Genomic DNA, 21,980 nt, shown 5'->3' on the forward strand with positions numbered 1-21,980 from the left:
ATTTACATATTCACCCCACCAGACAAGGTTGAGAGTTGATCGTTCTGCTGATTTAGCTGGTGCGTTTGAGTGACATTTCTGCAGTTTCACAAAGATACATGGCGACTGGTGTTAGATCAGTCGTTGTTCTGCTCTTAGATTAGTCAAACTAATTGTTTCTATTATTTCCTCCTCATTCTAAACTGTATGAATGCTCCTTCCTTTGAAATACACATTTCTCTATGTATGCAGATATATGTCTTTTGTCTTTTGTGCCTCAAAACAGTCATTTTTGCAAATTATGGGGATGATTTATAATCCTCCGGGTGAATTCCTATTTACATAGTTCATTGTTCGTTATTTTGGACAATCCTAGCAACCTATTAATGCATTAGTAAGCACTCAACTAAACGTTTCCTAACTTTTAATGGTGCAACCCAATCGCTAAGTAGTCAGTAAGAATTGAGGAAGAATTGTAAGTTCAAACTTAGTGATGGATTTATGGAGGGCTGGGTGCAGCCTGATCCTGATCCTGACCGATGACTTAGCAGAGGTAGAGAGTCCTAACGACACGGCAACTCGGCTCTGCTGCAGGTCTGAGTGCCCTGACATTTTGTTCTAATGGAGACTCTGCTTTGCTGAATTTCCCCCCAGTTAAAACTGAATTCTTCCATAAGGCAAAGTTGAGCTGAGTGACTTGATGGCGTGGCTCGGTCAGCCATGTTTTGGTTTAAAAAAAAAGAGAGTGAGAGAGAGAGAGAGAGAGAGAAAGAGAAGTTGTAATTAACCCACAATTCATAGCAAATTAGCTCCACTTAAACTAGTCAAGAGCTAGACAGCTTTATGCGGGATATCTAATATCTGTATATCGGGATATTTGATATCTAAGCCCCAGTCAAAGTCTCGTCTCGCCAGCGCTGATTGAAAACATCATGAGCATATTTAAGCCTTATTATTTTAAGACATCCAAGATATGCAAAATCTGGTGATCAATGAGCTGACTATGTCCTACGACCTCGTTAACATCTGGGGGGGGGGGTTAATCAGCATATTGCACCAGATGTTAACTTGACATTGAGGTCTTCTATGGGTCAGTAGCAGTTCAACAGAATCTCAACCATCCAGTCCGGTCTCTGAGAATGTATTGCATCTGGTCGACTTCTAAAGTGTTGGCATTCAATCCATTGTCTGTGTGTAAACCCTTACATGCCAGCCCCTGCCCCTGCCCCCCCCCAAAAAAAAAAACACAAAACAAAACAAAACACCATGTGCCTAAAAGTCAGAAGGAAATAAAAGTGTATGGAAAACCCATCTTGCACAGTTCTATCAGGAAAACGAAAAGTGCTTGATTGTTGTAAATAAAGAAAAAAATTAATTGCATGACTGTCTTGAACGTTTGAATCTTAAAATATGAATCTACTATCTCCCTCCAACATGTAGAATTTTGTTCTCTGTGTCATTTATGGACTAGAGCAGTCGTAGAGGAGCGGGAGGAAGAGAAACAGGTGTGTGTGTGTGTGTGTGTGTGTGTTTTAGTCATGAGATGAAAGGAAAAGCGTACTGTATACCATGCATGTATTTTGACATGACAACTTGAGCTATACGCAGATACAAAGATAACTGTGTGGTTGTCGTGTGTGCGTTGTTAGCAGCCGTCCTCCTCAAAGTGTGTTCTCTGCAGAACCTTTACATGACGCTCATAGATCTTGAGGGCGGGGCCGAGCCTGATTGAAAGGCCAGTCAATACGTCGTTGCGCTGCATGAGGAGAAGAGACTTGCCGTCGATTTCCTAAAGAAGAGCGCAAAAACAGTGTGGCTAGGTTAAATGTTCACCTTTGAAAACTTGACAGTAAGTACTAACAGTAATCCTGTCTGAGGCGCCCTCTGGTGGTTGTTGAGGGGGATTACAGACTCACCTGGGTACTGAAGGCAGCAGCCTGCTCGGGGAAACCTGCTGCTGTGAAATAACTGACCACGTCCGACACTGTCCAGTCCACCGGGCTTCCACTGCCGCCCTCAGACTTCATACACCTAGAAATAAGAATAAGAGGACAGGTGGACCCATTGGATCATTACAAAACCTGCAGGAGATGTTGAAACAGTAAATTTGCCCACTTATGTCAGAGCTGACAGAGATTTATGAAGGAGTGTAGTTTTGTGTTGTTTTTATTGATGGTTTAATTCCATGTGTATTTAGTTGATTAGGATGGGAGCACTGGGATTCTTTTTTTCTTACATTTGGTTAAACTGAACTTTGAACTTGAGAATGTTATGTGTCATCGTTAGAGTACACAGGAGTATCAGATATTAGATTCAGATTAATGTTGAATGGAGCAGATTGGTTGTTTTAATCTGTTTTAAGGTGGTAATATAATCAGGGAAAGCGTTGCCTTTGAATGCAGACGAAAATGGTGAAAACATGCAACGATTTATCAGATATAGAGATGGAAATGAACCTCACTGTGGCCGACTGCAGAGTACTTCTGTCCTCAGCTCTGAAGGTTGAAGCTAAAATAAAACAATGAGTATGAGGCTAAGTACCAGTTTTCAGCTTTTAAATTGAGGGTGTTCACTCCGCCATATTAGTTTAACAGAGTAGGACTCATTGTCCCCAAAAATGTGCGACAATACAGCAGCACTGCAGACTGAGCACAGAAACTGGTCTGTGAAGATCTGCCTGATGTCAGCAGAAGCCATGTGTGTGTGGGCCATGAACTTCAGTCAGATCTACAAAGGATCAACATCCAAATATTAAACATGATATTTTAATTGATGTTTATTCTAATCAAATAGATTGAGGCGACGCCTACTAAACCTCCCATGACTGCAGTGCAGGGCTGTTGTTGCAAGGGTGGATACAGTATTACTGCAGGTGTGATACAATCAAGAATTCAAATTAATAGTGTCTTGTGAAAAAATTATAATATTTACCTTAGCTAACCTCATATTTACCTAAGTCAACATTCTACATTTTTTATGCATTTATTAATACCCTACTATCTAACTACAAAAAAGGGTTAATTTGTGATTCCTTATGTAGCATCGAGCATCTGCTTCACAAACAATCCAAAGGTTCCATTGGGCTAAAAGGGTTGGACAGTAAATGTATAGGAAGAAGAAGAAAAAAAAGCAGGGAGGAGCAGATCCTGAGCCCTATGCATCTGTTTGCCGTCTGTGTGTCTGCTGTACTCACCCTCCACTACCAACTCCTCCATTTATCCCCTGCTCTTCAGACAGGCCCGAGTCTCTTGGGGAGGCAGTGGGTGTGAGCAGGCAGGACGACTCACCGACCTCTGTCTTACACTCGGAGTCTACGAGGGGACAATTTAAATTCAGAGCGATTCCCCGCTGTCGCTGTTAACAACCACAACACAAACAGGCCCAAATACAAACACAATTTGAGATGAACTGTAAAGCGGAACTCACTGCTGAGGCCCGAGGAGGTGTGGTTGATTCTGTCATACTGCAGCTGAATCTGCGTCTGGGGGGAAGAGAGGGGGTCAATAAACACGCTAATAAAAATTATTGTGGCAAAGAGATGATATCAATTATCCGGAAACAAGTGAGAGCTGAAAACTACTGGTGATAGTGCCGGAGGTAAAAATCAGGTTGAAAACCTCAGCGGGACACGGCATCCACCTAAAGTGAAGGATAAGAGAAGTTGGCTTCATGACAAAACTGCAACAAGACATTACGACCATCTGCTGCGGACATGATAATGGTGCAAGGTAGGAAGGGGACTGGTGAGGGAGCAAAGTTTGAGAAAAGCTGATGAGCCGTAAGCAAGCAGCCCTTTCTCCACTAAAGTCTGTAATTCAGTGGGATTTTCTGCACAACTCTATGAAAAGATAAAGGATCACAGATTTCACGTCTGTCAAGGGTGAAGCGTGGTACAGTGGCATTTTAATAAACAGCAGTGTACATTCTATTACGGCGTAGTCTAGGTGCAGTATGTTGGCCCATTTGAAGAGAGAAAATAAAATCCACACTGAATTCAGAAACTCAAATAAAACTGTGCACTAGATAGCAAACAGAAAGGGACATTGGACTTTTGGTTTTTAAGATTTTTTCCTTCGCATCGTGCTCATTACACATTGTCAGACTCACTGTGGACGGTTTAAAAGAAAAGGTGGCAATCGGTGCAGCAAAACCACACTTATTGTCTTTTTTAAAACGCACATTTCTTTCTTGTGATCTGGTGCATACATTACCCACAGTGCAACTCGACCACTGACATATCGGAGACCCGGGTGTGTTAAGCTAGTGGCGGCCAATTTAGCCTTAAGCTGCTAAATATCACAAGTTTGCATGAACGATATGATCAGTCAACACACACACACACACACACACACACACACACACAGTAATTGCCAGTCACAACCATCTCTGTGGTTGTTGATATGGTTTTCAAATGTGCAGATAAAAGAGGTTCCAGGTCAGAATCGGTTAGTTTTGACACGGCCCAGTGTCAACGTCCGGTCCCATCTGTTATCTGGTAGTAATTTATATTGCTTAATATAAACTTTAGTTAACGCATTGTACATAAACACTGACAGGACATATGCACACATCCCTGCACTTACTTGTGCCGCCATATGGAGCTGATCTGGGAGGTCATCTCTCTCCTCCACGAGGGCACTGTCACACTGTGACAGTGAAGGTCCCTGAACAGGTGGAGACGGTGTCCTGGGGATGGGATCCATCCCTGAGAGAGCTGCAGTCAAACGCAGAGGAGAGGAGGGAAACAAGTGTATGGACAGCGGGAGAAGAGATTAACAACCATTCAGGCCTTAATTGAAATCAACAAAGAAAAGAGCATCCTAGATATTTATATTATTAATTATAATAATAATAATACATTTATAGAGCACTTTTCATTGCTAAAAGCAATCCCAAAGAATCTTAAAAAGGATGTTATTTAAGTTACAAAATCAACCATGAATACTTGTAGTTAAAGCAACATTTTCTAACCTTATTTTCCATTTACTCTTTTGTGAACTTTGTAAAACCCTGAGAAGAACGGTGTCGGAAGGTTTGAAAATGTTGATTTGAAACCATTTCTATAGGTTTCCATTATTTTAAACTGGCAGCTGTAGGTTGGTTATGATTCTTAGTTGCACAGGAACTGAAGTCGTAATGTTTCAATTTACTTAACTACACCGAGTGGAAATTGTTGACATCAGGTTAATTAAGTCCACTTAAAATTGCATCATAATCAGCTTTGTAAAACAAAATCAATACAAAAGTACAACATATAGTTTAGTTGGTTATCTACAAAGATAGATATCTATCAAAGCAAAGGAAACAGCAGTTCGTTTTATTCACGTTGGTCAATTTACTTAGTTGGACAGTGATCTATTAATTTAATTTAATGCCAAATACTGTGCTGGCTGCACATAAGTCAGTTATTGCCATTTCAATAATAATATTAAATTACATCTGACAGTAAATTCATCAAATGTTTGTTTATTGTCAAAGTCAGATAAATATATTTTTGAAAATCACAATATATGAATGACATCAGCCTGTTAAATTAGCCCACAACTTTGTACTTAGCACACACACACATATCCATGCACACACACCTTCGCCACCGTGCTGCTGCTGCCGATGGGGGCTCTCCTGCTCGGATGCTGCCTGGATCTCAGTATCTTCTGCGGGTTTCTCAGTGAGCCCTGGTTCGGTTGTCATGGCTACCGGCGATGGTCCTCCCTCCTCATCAGAACTCCGGGGATCACCCTCCTCTTCCTCTTCCTCCTTCTCCCCCCGTTCCTCTTCTCCGCTGACTGTTTCCATTGGCTCGTTCTCCTGGACAGGGGAGGAGGGCGGCGGCTGCAACAAAATCATGAACTTCGATCAGAAAAAAAGCCAAGATGCTTGCGGGAGTAAAGCTGAGGTCAGGCTCGGCCTTCATCCTCTGGGATGAGTGTGCAGCGCCTGGGTCTGATCCAACTTCTTGTCCGGGATGGGCTCACTGTATAGAACTGAGCAGTGGCCTATATATTAGGTCTGCTGCGCTTCTTCGAGGCGGAAGGTGTGGATCGCGAAACACCCCCCACACGGGCAGACACAGAAATAACGCGGTGGCCTCCTACTGTGGCCTACTGAAGTGGGAGGGGGGGGGGCTGTCAGAAATGATACAAAGGACTTAATGAGGCGGGGAACGGGAGAGGCGCTGGGGATAACGAGAAGGGAAAACAACAACAAAAACAACAACTACAATAACAATAAGAATGAAAGAGTTTCAATCGCGCCTCAAACACAAATCTGCATGAACACGCATGACGCGCGCCGGCCTGCGGGCGCAGGAGTGTGTACGGAAACCGGCAGCGGCACGTCTCAAGTTTACGCCCGCTCCAGCCCCGCACAGCCAAAGTTCCTGAGAGAGGAAGGAGACAGGCAGACAGGCAGACAGGCAGACAGACAGACAGGCAGACAGACAGGCAGGCAGACAGGCAGGCAGACAGACGGACAGACAGGGATGTGACAAGGAAACGAGAAAGCTGCTCGTGCCCGCGCCCACGCAGAGGCGCTCTTTGTGGTGCGCGCGCTTATCCCCGGGAGCTGGGGAAGCCGCTCCGGAGCTGTGTGCTCATACATGTAACCCGCACCTTTTGTGCAGGAAGCGCGCGCACACACACACACACACACACACACACACACACACACACACACACACACACACACACACAATGGCACGGTTGCACACTTTGGCATCGAGGTTTGACAAGAAGGGGGACAAAAAGCGTATATGGTGGGAGCCGAGCTGCTGCAGTTCTGTACAACCAGGACGTGTTGGAAATATTAAGTTAGCGTCGCCCACCTTCTCCTCCGTGTGCCTGTCCTGCAGTGCGCTCTTCACAAGTCTGCCAGCGGACGCATTCTTCGGCATCGGCCCCTCCGCCGCCGCCGCCGCCCCCCTCAGGGGGAGAGTGATGTTCCCGCAGCGGGTCCTGCGCAGCCTGCCCCTCGCCACCTCCCTCTCCATGACCACTTTGACTTTGCCCCGGGTCAGCTTCTCCTCCGACAGCTGCTCCTGGCTGCTCAGGTAGCCCAGGATCTCCTTGAGCCCGAGCGGCTTCATGTGGCCTCTGGTCGGGGCGGCGGCGGCGGCGGCGGCGGCGGAGGAAGAGCTCCCCCGGAGGCTCCTCTCGGACAGGCTGCGCACGGAAGCCACCAGTCGGTCGCCCAGGTTGGACTTGGCGTGGTTCCCAGCTGCTTTCGTGCACCCTCCTCCGACCCGAAGTTTGGGCTTGAGGGGCGCCGCCTGCTTCTGCTGCTGCTGCTGGGGCAGGCTGCTGACGCTCCCGGAGCAAGTTTTGTTGTGGCTGTCAGCTCCGGACGGAGCGGGCTCCTTCCCCCCGCGGACTGCATCGGTTTTGCTCGGCGTCGTCCCGCTGCCTTCGCCGGCGTCGTGTGCGCTTGTCCTGTGGCCGAGACCGGGCGACGGGCAGCCCCCGGCTCCCTGCTGTCCTAATCCCTTGTCTGTCGGCGCACTTGCTTTCTCCTCTTCGCAGCCGCTCCCGACGGCGCAGCCCGTTGTTGCGCCACAGCTGAGGCACCCGTTTCCGCTACTCCGGCTGGAGGCAGGCTTGAGCTTCTTGCCAGCGGTGCTGGCTGATGTTTGGGTGTGGGGATCTGGGCTGGGCTCCGAGTCCTCTCCCTCCTCCTGGTCGGTGAAGCTGTGCGCACTGTCGCCGTTGTTGTTCAGAGGGTTGTGTTTGGTCCGCTCCCTCGCCGTCTCCGCGCCGCCAGCCGCCGTGAACTCACTCTTCTTTCTGCTCTTCCTCTGCACCTTCGCCGCGTTTCGGTACGATATGGAGCCCTTGTAGCTAACTTTGAGCACCGTCTGCTCTTGAATCAGTTTTTCCAGTTCTGTCCTGGTTCGGTCCGGATCGGACCCGTGTCGCCTCCGGACCATTCGACAGATCCGGTCCAGGTCCGGACGGGCTTTCCTCGAGCGGAGGGAGTCGATCGTTTCCAGGATCCACTCTCGGTACTTATTGGGCTCGGACATGTTGTCGTGCGGGTGCGGATGCGGCTTGGCCCGAGTGCGTCCTCTCGCCTCCGTTGTCTCACGAGTGACGCTGTACCACAGCTGGGAGAGCCAGAGCGCGATCCCCCGGCAGGAGGGAACGAGGACGGAAGCCCGGCTGGTACGCTCGCGTTCGTTGGCCACATTGTGCGCTTAAGGTAGACTGAAGATGGCGCCTGTGGTCTCCGGCGCACACGCAGATGGCATTTAAGGTGGAATCGGCTGGCGCTGTGCGCGCGTCGGGACGTGTTCTTTGTTCGCAATGTCCATCTGATCAGCCCGCGGTGGATACTATTAGGGGGGGAAATGCAGATAAGACCGACAGACAGCGTCATATAAGCGTCATGGCGAATCGGACAAACGCAACCAACTGATGGATTCGGTGACAGCTCCGCATCAGGTGGCTTGGACGCATGTCCGACCTCTGGGCCACAAGACTGGACCCCCGAGAACATTTAACATCACTTGTGTCACCAAACATTCACCTTTTCTGCAAAGTGCAGCTGCATACACGAGTACACGAGGCTCACACAAAGTTCAGTAGAATTTCACCAGTAAAACTTTATTGGAATGATACTCATGTTGCAAAATATTACACTTCGTGTTTTTAGGTCACTGTTCCCGTGACTTTAGATGCTTCCCTTTGCAGTGTGTGTGTTTGTGTGTGTATGTGTATGTGTGTGTCATAGGAGGAGGAGGAGGGGGGGTTAACATGGTTTACATTGGGTGGGGGGTGGGGTGGGGCAGGGGGGTCTCAATTCCCTAAAAAGTGCGACAGTATGAACCAGCATTGTGCCTGCATCGAGAGGAAGTTGTATCACTGCAAAAACACAGAGGAGACACAGAATAATATTGTATCATAACTTCAAACATTTTGTCCATGATGAGAGAGGCGACATTGAACTGGACATGGAGGGAATACGGCCAAAAAAGTCTCAACAAGTGGTTTACAATGTCATGATGATAATAGTAACAATGATGATAATAATAATAAAGTGGTTTGTAAAATAAACCATAACAACCTATAAGGGAGCAGCTGACTACATGCATATGTAGCCACCCTGCAGCTTCTGCCACCTTCCCTCTGCCGATATGGTTTGGACTTCAGATTGATAAATGCCCCCCCCCCCCCCCCAGCAGGGGGAGGACAGAGGAGGAATCAGTGCTCAGTAGTTGGTGTAGTTGGGTTGACTTGTTTAATCGCCCCGGGTTCACCTTGATGGAACCGTCTTGGAAAATGTCCTGTTACTAAACTTCCTACCTCGTGTCACACTTATTTATTGACGTTATTTTGTTATTAGTCTGTGCATATTTACTAAATTTTGTATATAACTATTTTATAAGGCTAATCACCTTAATCTAATTGTTTTCCTCTTTTAACACCTCGTCAGGGACAACCGATACAAATCATCCCATATTGGCCCGTTAACATTTGTGTTCTATCCCTGTCAAATAAACTAAAATGAAAATAAATAAAAATAAAGATAAATATTTGTCTCACCTGGGAACCTACACATCTTCAACAGGGTTAATGTGAGTCAAATGATGGTAAATGGAGAATCCAGAATTTTCAGAGCCTGAGCCTTGATGAAAGATGTTTGGAGATTCTGGTGTCACACGCAACCGTCGAATTTTATGGTAAGTGCAATAAGAAATCACTGCATTGGCCCTTTAAGACCCTCGTTAATTCAGATCATATTGTGCATACATGGTGCATATTACTAATTAGTCTCAGTCTAAATCAATCACTACTCAGTGAACCTGGGGCCATTAAATATTCCAAAATTGCACATACACACTGTACAGATAGTGGGAGGAGTGGTGTTTTCATCTGGGCCCGGGCCCCTTCAAAAGCAGATTCATTCGGCCATGGACACTGAGCTACAGAGACCTAAATATAATCTGGAACAGATGCAAATTGCTTCATGTTACGTCAATTCAAAAATCATTCCATATGACAAATGATACACACACATTTTGACTACACATGACAAATGTGTAAGTCTGAGAAAAAGCTCGTTATATTTTCCCCTATCGGAATTATTTTGGACAGGAAAGACACACATCAAATAAAAAATATCAAGAGTTTGAAATGATGAGAGGAAAAACAGAGGGGCCTTGTATGAGCCTAATTATCAATGATCCTCATTACAGCGGCACATTCAAATACAGCATTTCAATGTTTGAGACTGACACTCGTGTCACTTGGTGTTATTTCTATCAATTCTGAATGGACAAATCCTACAAGGAGCCCTTTCTGGGCACTGGTTACGTAGCTCAGGAGCTGAGGAGACACTGGGCTCCTGACGTGCTGTGTGTCGTGTACTTTAAATAGTCAAGTCGTACACTGTGCACGGAGAACGCTTTTGTCTCTTCTCAGCACACTAAGCTCTGTTCGGCTCCAGGTGCTCTGCGCTCTCCTGACTGGTTCGACAGAGTACCGGTCCTCTTCACATCATCACCAACACATGGAGAAAAATGAAAAATGCATGTTTTCAACACAGAAATGGGAATAGAGTTGCTGTAACGTATAAGACAGTCACAGAAGAAAGGGCCGGGCACAGGTTTCTACAGAAGACCATAACGCCAACGCACACACTCCAGACCCCCACCAATGACTTGGCCAAAGAGTTCTGGTGACCGCCAGCCAGAAGCAGTTTGAGGTAGTCACGCCTCAGGTGGTCTCTTTCATTTGGAGTTGACAAGGGCCAAACGGTGGAAAAATCGACATGCACAATCAACTCGACTTGTAAGTGAGCTCTGAGCAGAGACAGCAAGTGCTTTAAAGACCAAACAGATTTGTCAAAGTTAGCAAAAAACGAATCTTGTGGAAGGGGAGAACGGTGGAAGACGCTAAACCACAACTCCTCATGTTCCCTCGTGTTCCTCTAAATGAACTGGACCTTTACTGAATATACGAAAAGCAAGTGTCTCACCCGCCCTGGCTACCTGCTGATCCTAGCGCTTAACGTTGATAAAATGTCTATTAAGTGATATGTTCAAACCTGAGATACCATTATGTTTCGTGTTCCTTTGCAACACCATTAAAACTGAGATATTTCCTTGATGTTCCCTTATCCGTATTCCCTTGTTTGTTAGCGTGACATGACATCATTAGAACCACTAGTTTCTAATAAGATGTAAAAAATTGAGTGCTGTAGATATGCACGAAGCCTGGCTATGCTAGCAATGATAAGAAGCATAGACGGACTTACACAGTAAACTGAATTGACCTTCAAGTGTCATCGGTCACCGACTGAAATTAGTTTGAGCACACGATCCATCACCGTCTGTTTTTCCTTTGACTCATCGTGCCACAGACCTGAAAGTCTATTGTCTATGACACAAGAGCGTCCAGGCTTAAACATTTAAGGTACAAATTAAGACCAAAATTCAAAACATAAAGTAATTCAAGATGAAAGTGCATACGCGTGTGAGCATCATTTAAATGTTCACTTACATGCTCCTCCCGCTCAAAGGGGAAAGAGCAAGTAAGCGGTCAGTTTAAATTTAAGAAACCTTTGTGCAGACTGAGACTTCAACTTGTACAAGACTCAATGGGCTTCATGTCGTGACTTACAGACTGCTGCAGGTTCCAACAGGCCGACTGGTTTCCCTATGTTGTGGCGCAAAAGTGATTTAAAGATGAAGGAAACGATAAAAGAGAAGGGCAAATCTTGGGGCTGAAAATGTGTAGAGGCAACTCTAAATAAGTGGGGTTCCCGACACCCATGACTCTGAAACAAATGTCCATTATAAAGGGATCCATAAATTAGACAGAATCATAAATAAAACACAACAAAAACGCAACAGAAAAGGCAACACTGCTGGTTATCAGTCTCCTAGTTCTTTTTTCCCTTCTCTATCCCATTTCCCCTCCCTTTTTTGTAGCTGGTGCTTGTGATTGGACAGGAGACAGTGCTCTCTCCTCAGGTCTCCCACGTGACCAGCCTACCTTTGACTCTCCCTACTCCCCTCTTTCTTCATCTGTCGCTCTTTGACTCTAGAACTCAGCAAACTCCTTGGCACATTTCTCAGTGAAGGAGACGCGGATCTCCTCCTCCTCGTAGTCGTCGAAGTTGCTGGTGTCGCCTGGTCCTTTGAACTTGGGGACGAAGGGAGCTTCCACCTAAACACAATCGCAGGCACCAGTTGAGAAGCAGACATAAGAAGAGGTGGAGCCACACGCCAACACTGTGAGCACACAAAGCACACGCGTACCTTTTTCTGGTAGATGGCAATCCAGTCGGTGGTTGCAAACCACTTGTGTCCCTTGATGTCGTTGACCCCGTTCTTGAGGTTCCCGTAACGTTTTGTGAGATCAACCTGAAGCAAAAAAAACATAACATTATAAAAGACTTCTGAGAAATTCATCTTCATCTTCAACCGCTTATCCGAATTCGGAAAAAAAGAAATTCAGAGAAAAAAAACAAACATGTCTGAGCTGTGTGTTTTCACCTGTAGCAGATTCCTCAGCAGGTCCTTCAGGTCTGAACTGAAGTGAGATGGGAAACGCACCTGAGACAGAGCAGGGAGAGGAGGGACGCGGCTTTAGACGATGGTCTGAGATGCTCAAAGGACGATATACATTGATTCCTTTTTTTTTTGTGAAGTTGAAAAAAGCATTGATAATATTTTTCACAGATATACATCAAACAAAATGTATCTATTTTGTATCTATATTGATAAGTGATATAACAACACAAATAAATAAAAGTCAGTTTATACAATCTTCAAAATGTTGACGTTGTGACAGCAGAGAGTATTTCTCAGGTTAAATCCTCTGCCACACTGGTACTGATGTGTTTTATAATTCATACAAGCAGTGATAATTTAAAGAAAGTGCAATGATATATATATATATATATATATATATATATATATATATATATATATATTCATCACTTAAACTGTGGCCGAAACACAAAAATGAAGTTGCCGAAAAGCTCAAATCGCTTCGGTTTATAGCGAGTATTAACTGGATGATGACCACCACTGCACCATTACATATGTGGTTTACCATGAAAAATGCATAAACCGTATTTAATATGTCAGTGTCATGAAAAAAAATGGATTTAGAAAGATTACAAAAGAAATGTGACACATGAATCTTTATTGTAAGAGAACATAAAAAGTAGAAGAAAGAAATCAATTGGAAAACGACGGTATTATTATTCATAACAATCACAGTCAATCACAGGTGATTGACGCAGGCCTGTTTGTATGTGCGGTCATTGTCTGCAGCTGAGTTTGTGCGGGCGGAGATACAGTATCTGCGTAACCCTATCATGCCAAAGAATCATGAGAATACATCTCCTTAAATAAAAGCATGTGAACAAAGAAGAGAAAAACCTGCGCCTGAGTTGGTTGTAAATGATTCTGTTTCTGTGCAGACTGCGTCTGTTTCTGAATTTCGTGTGTTTATGAATGGACATGCGAATGAAAAACAGGTTGCTTTAGCCCAGTCCTTTGCCACACGGCTATATGTGGATTGTTTGGGTCAAAGATGTTGCCTTGTTCTCCACCTTGCCACACGTGCATTCTTCCTTTAAGAGGCTTCATCAGAAGTGAAGTGATTATAATCACAAGCAACATGTCACGATAGCCAAACTTTTATTTATCTTTTAATAAAATACGAGCGATATTGATTTGAATATGTTTGGTTGTTAAGTTGGAGCAGTGGGAAAACTCACCTTCCCTGATACGATCTTCTCATAGATCTGAATGGGCTGGTCGGCAAAAAAAGGTGGGTATCCCGCCGCCATCTCATAGACGAGCACGCCCAGCGCCCACCAGTCGACCGCCTTGTTATACCCCTGGCGGTGGAGAGAAGACAAGACACTTATAGACAGATAATCAAGATTTAGATGATGATCGACTTCTTTGCCCAATCTCATACTCCCTGTAACTGTAATGCATGTATTCAGCTCAACCTGCCTCCCATCTGAAGCTTCAGTTGGTTTGTTATGATAGGGCTCGTCACAGGCAGTTACACATTACAGTAGTCAAAATACTTTTGTAATATCATGTAAAATTACTGGTCGAACTTTGTGTATAATTGACACAACTTTCTTCACAACCACTAGATCCAAAGTCAAAGGGGAGTAGTTAATAGCAGAATGCCATTTGCGGTCAGAGTTATGCAAGTTCAATACGTATGACATAACAGCGACATCAAATTCTACAACCAAGAACCAACCAAGAAATGAGTAAAGTCTGTGCAACAAATTGATCTGTGGTCAGGCTTGGTTGAAATGTTTACTGTCTCGTTTTGAAAGGAAACTACCCAGACTACTCACACAGAGCTAAAGGGGAAACAGTGGTGGCTCACCTTGCTGAGAATAATTTCTGGGGCCAGATATTCTGGGGTGCCACACAGTGTCCAGGTCCGGCCCTTTACACGTTTGGCAAAGCCAAAATCTGTCACCTGGGAGAGGGAAAAACAAAACAATAAAACAACCACGGCAAGGAGGAGGTGAACATATTAGAAATAAGAATATATACTCTCAGAGAGGAGCAAGCGTCTTTTCACCAGTTGTCGTTACACTGTTTACCACAAGGGGGCAGCAGAATCTGCACTAGAGGGCGGCACCTGTGTCGCGCAACCACTCAGCAAACAGAGAATCTTTCAAATGCGAGAATTGGGGGGGTTGGCTGTAGGTTGACATATCTGGGGGGTAATGTCTGAAATCTCAACAGCCACTGGCATAACAGAAATGTGGCTGGTGCGGTTTCGCATCATCTTGTGAACTCCCCCTGAAGTATACTGGTTTATTCAGGCCATTTATACTGTACAGTATATATAAAGAAATTAATAATTGTTAGCCAACTTTCCAAGTAAGAGGTTCATGGTACTTTTTATTTTATATCCTTGCCCCAGGTGATGTTTACCTGAATGTAGCCCTGTTGGTCTATGAGCAGGTTCTCAGGTTTCAGGTCTCTGTAGATCAGGTCCAGAGCGTGAAGATATTCAAAGGTCAGAACGATCTGAGCAGCGTAGAACCGAGCGTGGGGCTCACTGCACGCACACAAACACAAAAACTAAATCAGCCTTGAATTGAGAGGATAAAGCTGAATGGAAAATAGTAGAAGAGTGGAGGAGAACGCAGGTCATCAAATTTCCTTCTGTATGTGCCAATCAAATGCTTCTCTGCTGCAAACTCAACGCTGCATAGAGGCACTAACCTAAATCTGCCAATTCTCCGTAGATGGGAGAACATCTCTCCACCCGGTACATATTCCATCACCATGTAGAGGTTAGTGTTGTCCTGGGGAACACAGAGGACCTGTTAGTGACACTCACTCACCCACGTGTACACTCACATGCATTAATGCACTGCAGACCCCCCCCCCCCCCCCCCCCCCACACACACACGGGATGGGTGTGGACACATATACATAGTATTTAGTGGGTCAGTGTAAATGAATCCACTGAATCGACCGGCCTATATGAGATATCAACATTTACTTTTGCCATCATGTGCTGATATGAAAACTAAGATTTTACAGAAAAAAATATGCAGAAAAGGTTTACATTTTATGTTTTAAAAAAATTGTTTATCCTAGTTTTTTCAAATTATATTTTTGTTTGTATTTGTGTTTTCTTTTTATTCGTAGTCATTCATAACAAAGGTTATGGTTAAACTGTAAAGTATCATGCCTCACTTACATTTATTTTATTATAACAACATCTAAGGAATCATTTAAATTTTTTGGGAAAATATAAAATATATACCTTTTTCATTCCCCTATATCGTTATTGGCATTGGCTCCCACAAATCCATATTATTTGGGCTCTAGTGATTACCATATAAAACCCATAATCAAGGGCATGTTCCATTCCCAAAATTTGAAAATCAATATTTTCTTTGAACCCTTTAATAGAGCTTAATAATATTAGCTTCATATTATGGGGGGAATTTCATTCTCAACCCACTTCTCAAGCTGAGTTAATATGTGTTTGTCGCTGTCGACTCTTCCATCTGTGTGCTGGACGGCACACGTGGACCGGAATATTCTCTTAATAGGTTTATTTGAGGTGCATCTAAACAGCTTAGCCCGAATCAGGGCCTTAATTGGAGCATGGCCATCAGCAGGGTTAGTCTGTAAAAGAACAAACAGCCACTGACAGAGACGGAAGGTGAGAGTAAAATGTTGAAGGAGACAATAGTTAGTATGTGTCGGCCCGCTGCCCCTGTGGCAGGAGGCTGAGATCGGCGCACTCTGTGTTTGCAGATCACTTATGATTCATATGATAAACTGTCAATGATGATGGGAGTAATAGTGACGATGTAATCAGTAAATTTACAGTGGAGAAAATTACATTATAGTGTGTGAACAGTGAATATGTAAATGCAAAGTATGTTGCTCATAGTGACAGACCCACAGATAATTTTGAACTGACTGGAGTTCCTGTTGTGTTTGAACGTCTTTCAGCTTGTTGTTTCGTTTCGCTCTCATCAGTGTCAGTGAACCAATATCCTCTCTCCTTCACACTAAGAGTATTACAAGGTATTAATAAATAGCTAAAATGTGGGCATTTTTTATTCTTTTTTCCTCTGTGTTTTTTAATGTTAGCGTATAATTGTGTGTGTGTGTGTGTACGGGACAACTGGGTGTGCCAGGTAAAATGTTTTTTAATTTCAATGACTGACACACACACACACACACACACACACACACACACACACACACACACACACACACACACACACACACACACACACACACACACACACACACACACACACACACACACACACACACACACACACACACACACACACACACACACACACAAATAGTGCATACCTTGAATGAGTACTCTAACCGCACCAGAAAGGGAAAGCTGACCGCCTGAAGAATCCTCTTCTCATTCAGAGTGTGCTCTATCTGTTTGAGCTTCACCACCTGAAAGGTGGGAGAGAGACGGGGGAAGAGAGAGAGAGAGACAGAGAGAGACCATATCATACCTTGCAAAAAAGAGATATAAATATTTTGTAACAAGAAGCAACTATTGTTTCTTAGCTCATTTTTAACAAGCTGGTACATCCACAAAAAGTCTGTGACCTGGCTTTTGCAAGAAAACGTTCTTTTCTGTTTCAATCCAGAGATAAATTACAGTAAATATTGGCACAATCTGCAAAGGCAGAGCTACAACGTTATAGTTTTTCAGACTTAACTGGATCACATGTACTTGGTCTAGCTATAAAGAACTGAACACGAAGGAGTCGCAGGACAAAGGCAAAAAGTGTGTCACGACACAAACACTCCCATTCAAATTTGGCTCAACATGTGAATTACGTCAAAAAAGTCAAATGTATTTTGTCACAGTGTCAATAATTTGGTGATGGATTGGGGAACCAGACCAAACTGTCATTCTACAGAATTCATTGATAAACTCAATCAAAGAACCCTTTCTGCTACTGCTCTTTCATAAAACATACAAACATAATACAGTTGTGAAGCTCCTTTGAATAAAGGGCTACATAAGTGATTTATTATTATAAGTGTGAATTCATATAATTTCTATGCCATGATTCTAGATATAATAATGTGAATATATTTTGCTTTTATAAAAATGCTTTCTGAAATGCAGTACTTTTTAAAAATGTTTCCAACCAACATAATATTTTTGGGGGTACGTAACATTAGAGGAGCAAAGAAATCAGAAAATATTCACATTTAAGAAACTAAAATCAGAGAATTTTTTTTTCCCATTCAAACTACTTGAACCAATTAATCGATTATCACAATAGTTGGCAATTCATTTAATAATCGATTACTAATCTATTGATCGATTAACTGTTGGAGCTCTAGTGTTATTAGACAACATATTAGGCAGAATTCTTCCAATATTTTCTTCATGTTTAAAGACTGCATCACTGTGAAATTGGGGAAAATCGAAAAACATAAGCAGACACTCAGGAAATTATGGAAGGAGAGCGATACCAAGTCATTTTCCCCACTTTTGGAAATGAAAATAAAAGAGATGCACTCGGATTTGTTGTGTCTCTGTGTCTTGCACAGTGTGTACAAGCATGCACAATGATCTCCAGGCACCTTTTGTTACTCGACTTCCATAAGAGTCCCAGGCCTTGTGTGAGTACAGTTTTCCCATTAATGACACTTCCGTGATTTCAATGACCAATTCGGTACAAACAATAACCGAGTGACCTTCAGTGACAGACATATTTAAACACTCCTCTGTTCCACTGTGACCCTCCTGAACCCGACTGACCTTCTGCTTGTTGAGGATCTTCATGGCGTAATGTTGTCCCGTCTCTTTGTGTCTCACCAGCATAACGCGGCCAAACGAGCCCGTGCCGAGCGTTTTCAACCTCTCAAACTGCTCCAGGCCAGAATTGTTCTGAACAGACAGAACAAAAAGGGTTCGTTGATTTTGGTGAAAATGGGATGGTGGGGGTTGTGGTGTGGGAAGCTGCTATTAGTATTATTACTTTTGTTCAGTTTTTTTGTTCAGAGTTTATATTATGCATGTTTTGCTCATGTGTAAGTGTGAGCAAATGTGTCAGCACAGGTATAAGGTATACGTACGTAATGCATAAAGGATATGGTACATGCAGTTTATGAATATGTTTAAGGTTTGCAATGCATATACTCTATGGGTATATTGTGTATATATTGTGTTAATCCCATTTAAATTTACTGTTATTATTTAAGCCTGTAAAACCCCTCAGAAATGACATCATCTAATCAAAGTTCATATTTTGAGGAAAAAAGCTTTGTTTCATGGAAGCATAGGATTTCTTTTTTAAATCACTTGTACAATGATTTAATTCAATTAAAAAGATAAAAATAAACCAACTGCCCATATATTTTACGAGCCACTTTCTTTATTTCATCCTCCTAATAATTTTAAATTATCCAAGGAGTTGGCTGATATTTACCTTTAGTAGCAGCTGATCAAACAGAAGAAAAACACCACTCTGGTGTTAAATAAATATGAAAGCACGTCCCACAAATAAAACATATACCTTTGCTCACACAGAATTGGAAGTACGGACCGAACCATCGTGTGAATGTCAAAGGGGTAGTGACCTATTTTGGAGAAATATTGTCAGATGTGGAGTTTTTTACCCCTAAATCGTAGGAGCTGTCGCTAACGCATCTCTTAAAGTGTCGGGGAGTGATGTTTACAAACTGCACTCGCAGTGTTGTGAGGTGCGGTCCGCACCATTTTTTTTGTTTTTATTTTACATATTTTACGATTACAGAGTCAGGGCTTGGGCTTCAGCACACACACAGAACCGACAGCTAGCGGGCCGTGAGGTAATATTCACTGAATTTTACAAAATGTGTAATTGGGATTAAAATTGCTTACTGCCTCTTTAATAGATCCCCCCCCCCCCCACACACACACACAAAAGAAACTAACTCCGATGGAGACAACAAAAACGCCATGTTATATCAACACACTTACCTGTGCAGGACTCTCCCACTTCTTGAGGAAATCCTCTTTGGCTTTAGCAAGGAACTCCTTGACTGTGGAAGACAAAACCACCAGTTTTTTGGTTTTTTTACAGAAGAACAATGTGTGTGTGTGTGTGTGTGTGTGTGTGTGTGTGTGTGTGTGTGTGTGTGTGTGCGTGTGTGTGCGTGTGTGTGTGTGTCAGAGAGAAAGAAACCAGCAAGTACATTTTAAATTAAAATGTGTTTTCTGACATTGGACTGTGTGGCCAACTTAATGCAGTCTACATCTTCCTCACATATGAAGATTTTTTTTTTTAAAGCTTGATTTTCCCTTTTTTTGTTAACTTCTGGATCAAATAAATACAAAGCACATAGAAAGTGCATAAAATGAGAGCAAGGCAAGGATGCAAAGCAGGAAGCTGCACGGGTAGATTGTATTCTGTCTACACTTAATGTCACTAGGACTGTCCTGGAAACACAGCTTCAGAATATGTATTGTTGTGTCATAGGGGTCTTAAATTGAACTACTCAGACCACCACTAAGAGGAAAGAGATCATTTTGGCGTGCCAAAGTTGTTTTTTTAAACCACTCTTTCTGTCTCATGTCTGTCCCCTGACCTCATGGAAGTAAAACACCAAATGGCTGGATTGCCCCTTTGAGCAGAAAATGAAAACAAACTTGAAAAGTCACCAAACAAATACATGGTTCACACGTATAAGGCAGATGTAAACATTTAGACTACAAGGCTCTCGGTATTTCCTAATTTCCTCCGACTGGTCAAGGCTTCAAGTCCGGGGAGAAAAGAAAAACACAACAAGTACTAGATCACACACTCAGACCTTCTATCATACCCTATGCTCACATTTCACCACCGTGTCTCCCTTTCTTTTTCACTGGGTGACAACATATTACATACATGCACACACACACACACACACACACACACACGTGTGTGGGTATCTGGGCCAGGCAGATTGGAGAATAGGATATAACATACCACCACAAGAAATAATCATTTTAAAAAGTCAGTCTGTCTTACATGATGGTAAAAAAAATAAATAACTCCAATAAAAAACAAAAAAAACCCAAATCCAGTGGTCTCCTACAGTAGCACTCGTCTCATACTTTACAGGAGCCCCCCCCCCCCACTGGACTTACAGGACAGCACACACACCCGGTGGGACCTGCAGACCTGTGTGGCTCCAGCACAGTGGCATCTCTCTGCGGAGCTCGTGTGTGATTCTGACCAAAGGGAAACAGCAGCACGTCCTGCTTCATCATCCCACCTCAGCATCCACAGAAATCCCATCAAAAAAAGATCCACAACTGAACAATACCAAGACTCTTCCATCTATATGTAGATGTCTATAGATATATATATATATAAATATGATGCTCCTGTTTTTACAATGCATGTCATTTACGTGATTGTGAGGCTGCACGGGACAAATGGAGGACCTGACGTGAACAGGCCTCTGACTCACACCGTGTCTGCTCGCGTCGTGTGGCCGGACCCGGAGCAGGTGCTGCCCGGGACCGATGTGCACTGGCGACGGTACCCACCGCTTTCCATCTCGTTGCCCTTCCTGGCCGTGGGCGCGTTGCCCATGATGACAAGCCGACAACGGGCGATCCGTGGCTTCTTGGCCGCCGCCGCCGCCGCCTCCTCAAGCCGGTCTAAGCTCGATTGGGTCCGAACGGTGTTCTCCGGAATCCAGCTGCACCGAGCGCCGACTCCGAGCTCTTGATCTTCAGCAGCCTGACAGCCGCCGACGCGGTGCCACGGCGCCGTGCAAGCGGGCTCGCTCCGCGGTCACCGACCACCGGCGACCGACGTCGAGGCTGACACCCACGGGGAGCTGAGGTGCGTCGGTCGCTGGGGCTTCGCTGGACTGTCAGGCCGGGCTCGTCGCAGTTGGCCTGGACACGGAGGATCCAGTCTCCTCCTGTCCCTCCTCGCAGCCCCCGCCGAGCGAGGCCCCCCGGCTCCCCACCTCTCCCCCAGCCCAAAATTTAGAGGGAAAAAAACACAACAACCCAGCGACGCCGAGGGAGGGGGGTGTGATGTGCTCAGTCGAAAGCCGGCCAATCTCTTTAGTGAAACCCAACTTTTAAAAAGCAAATCTCGGTGGGGTCCGGCAACGATGGGAATTCGCCCGAATCAACATTGGCCCCCCTTGTAGCCGCGGAGACGAGCGGGATGACGGAACTACGGTCGAGCGAACGTCCCGCCTACTCGCCAGAGCCGGGGTTGATTGACAGCTGGAGCTCGGCTGTGGATGGACCGCTGCTGGTGCCACGGAGCGCGTTGATTGGCCGCTCGCAAGCCATCAGAATACAGCGGCGGCGTCCAGCGGCCACGCAAAAAAAGCGAACGAGGAAATCGTCACCGATTATTTTCCTCCTGACGACGCACGCGCCCACTTCCCCCGGTCTCTCTCCTCCATTGGCTCGGAGCGGCCGTACCGTGGGAATCTGAGAGAATGCGAGGGCGCCTATTGGCTGTCAGCGGCGGCTGACAGGAATGCGCCC

General features: G+C 44.5%; 2 protein-coding genes across 2 annotated transcripts in view; both read right to left on the minus strand.

Annotated features, from left to right (window-relative positions):
• Positions 1 to 8,203, minus strand: part of samd1b (sterile alpha motif domain containing 1b) — an 8,776-nt gene extending 573 nt beyond the window's left edge. The window contains exons 1-7 of the mRNA XM_035636082.2: positions 6,803 to 8,203; positions 5,565 to 5,811; positions 4,563 to 4,693; positions 3,406 to 3,460; positions 3,173 to 3,290; positions 1,896 to 2,010; positions 1 to 1,768 (exon numbers count right to left, since the gene is read on the minus strand). The exon at positions 1 to 1,768 is cut by the window's left edge and continues 573 nt beyond it. Of these exons, the coding sequence (XP_035491975.2) occupies positions 1,625 to 1,768; positions 1,896 to 2,010; positions 3,173 to 3,290; positions 3,406 to 3,460; positions 4,563 to 4,693; positions 5,565 to 5,811; positions 6,803 to 7,996 (2,004 nt within the window). The 5' untranslated portion in view covers positions 7,997 to 8,203 and the 3' untranslated portion in view covers positions 1 to 1,624. The remainder of the gene's footprint in view (positions 1,769 to 1,895; positions 2,011 to 3,172; positions 3,291 to 3,405; positions 3,461 to 4,562; positions 4,694 to 5,564; positions 5,812 to 6,802) is intronic.
• Positions 8,204 to 8,555: 352 nt separating this feature from the next.
• prkacab (protein kinase, cAMP-dependent, catalytic, alpha, genome duplicate b) lies at positions 8,556 to 21,854 on the minus strand. Its single transcript, XM_035636083.2, has 11 exons — positions 21,012 to 21,854; positions 19,458 to 19,519; positions 18,255 to 18,383; positions 16,826 to 16,924; positions 15,200 to 15,282; positions 14,906 to 15,032; positions 14,346 to 14,441; positions 13,708 to 13,830; positions 12,473 to 12,532; positions 12,236 to 12,340; positions 8,556 to 12,143 (listed from the first exon to the last, which is right to left on the minus strand). The coding sequence occupies exons 1-11, from the start codon at positions 21,055 to 21,057 to the stop codon at positions 12,018 to 12,020; spliced, it is 1,056 nt and encodes a 351-aa protein (XP_035491976.1). The 5' UTR covers positions 21,058 to 21,854; the 3' UTR covers positions 8,556 to 12,017.
• Positions 21,855 to 21,980: the final 126 nt, after the last annotated feature.

This window comes from Scophthalmus maximus, chromosome 8 (genome assembly GCF_022379125.1).
Source record: "Scophthalmus maximus strain ysfricsl-2021 chromosome 8, ASM2237912v1, whole genome shotgun sequence".
NCBI classification, from domain to species: Eukaryota; Metazoa; Chordata; class Actinopteri; order Pleuronectiformes; family Scophthalmidae; genus Scophthalmus; species Scophthalmus maximus.

Excerpts from the sequence above, each read along its gene's own strand:
- prkacab (XM_035636083.2), bottom strand. The coding sequence starts at position 21,057 with ATGGGCAACGCGCCCACGGCCAGGAAGGGCAACGAGATGGAAAGCG. Across the intron at positions 19,520-21,011 it reads GGGCAACGAGATGGAAAGCG|TCAAGGAGTTCCTTGCTAAA; the intron begins GTGGGTACCGTC and ends TGTCTTCCACAG. Across the intron at positions 12,533-13,707 it reads AGAAGATCGTATCAGGGAAG|GTGCGTTTCCCATCTCACTT; the intron begins GTGAGTTTTCCC and ends GCTCTGTCTCAG.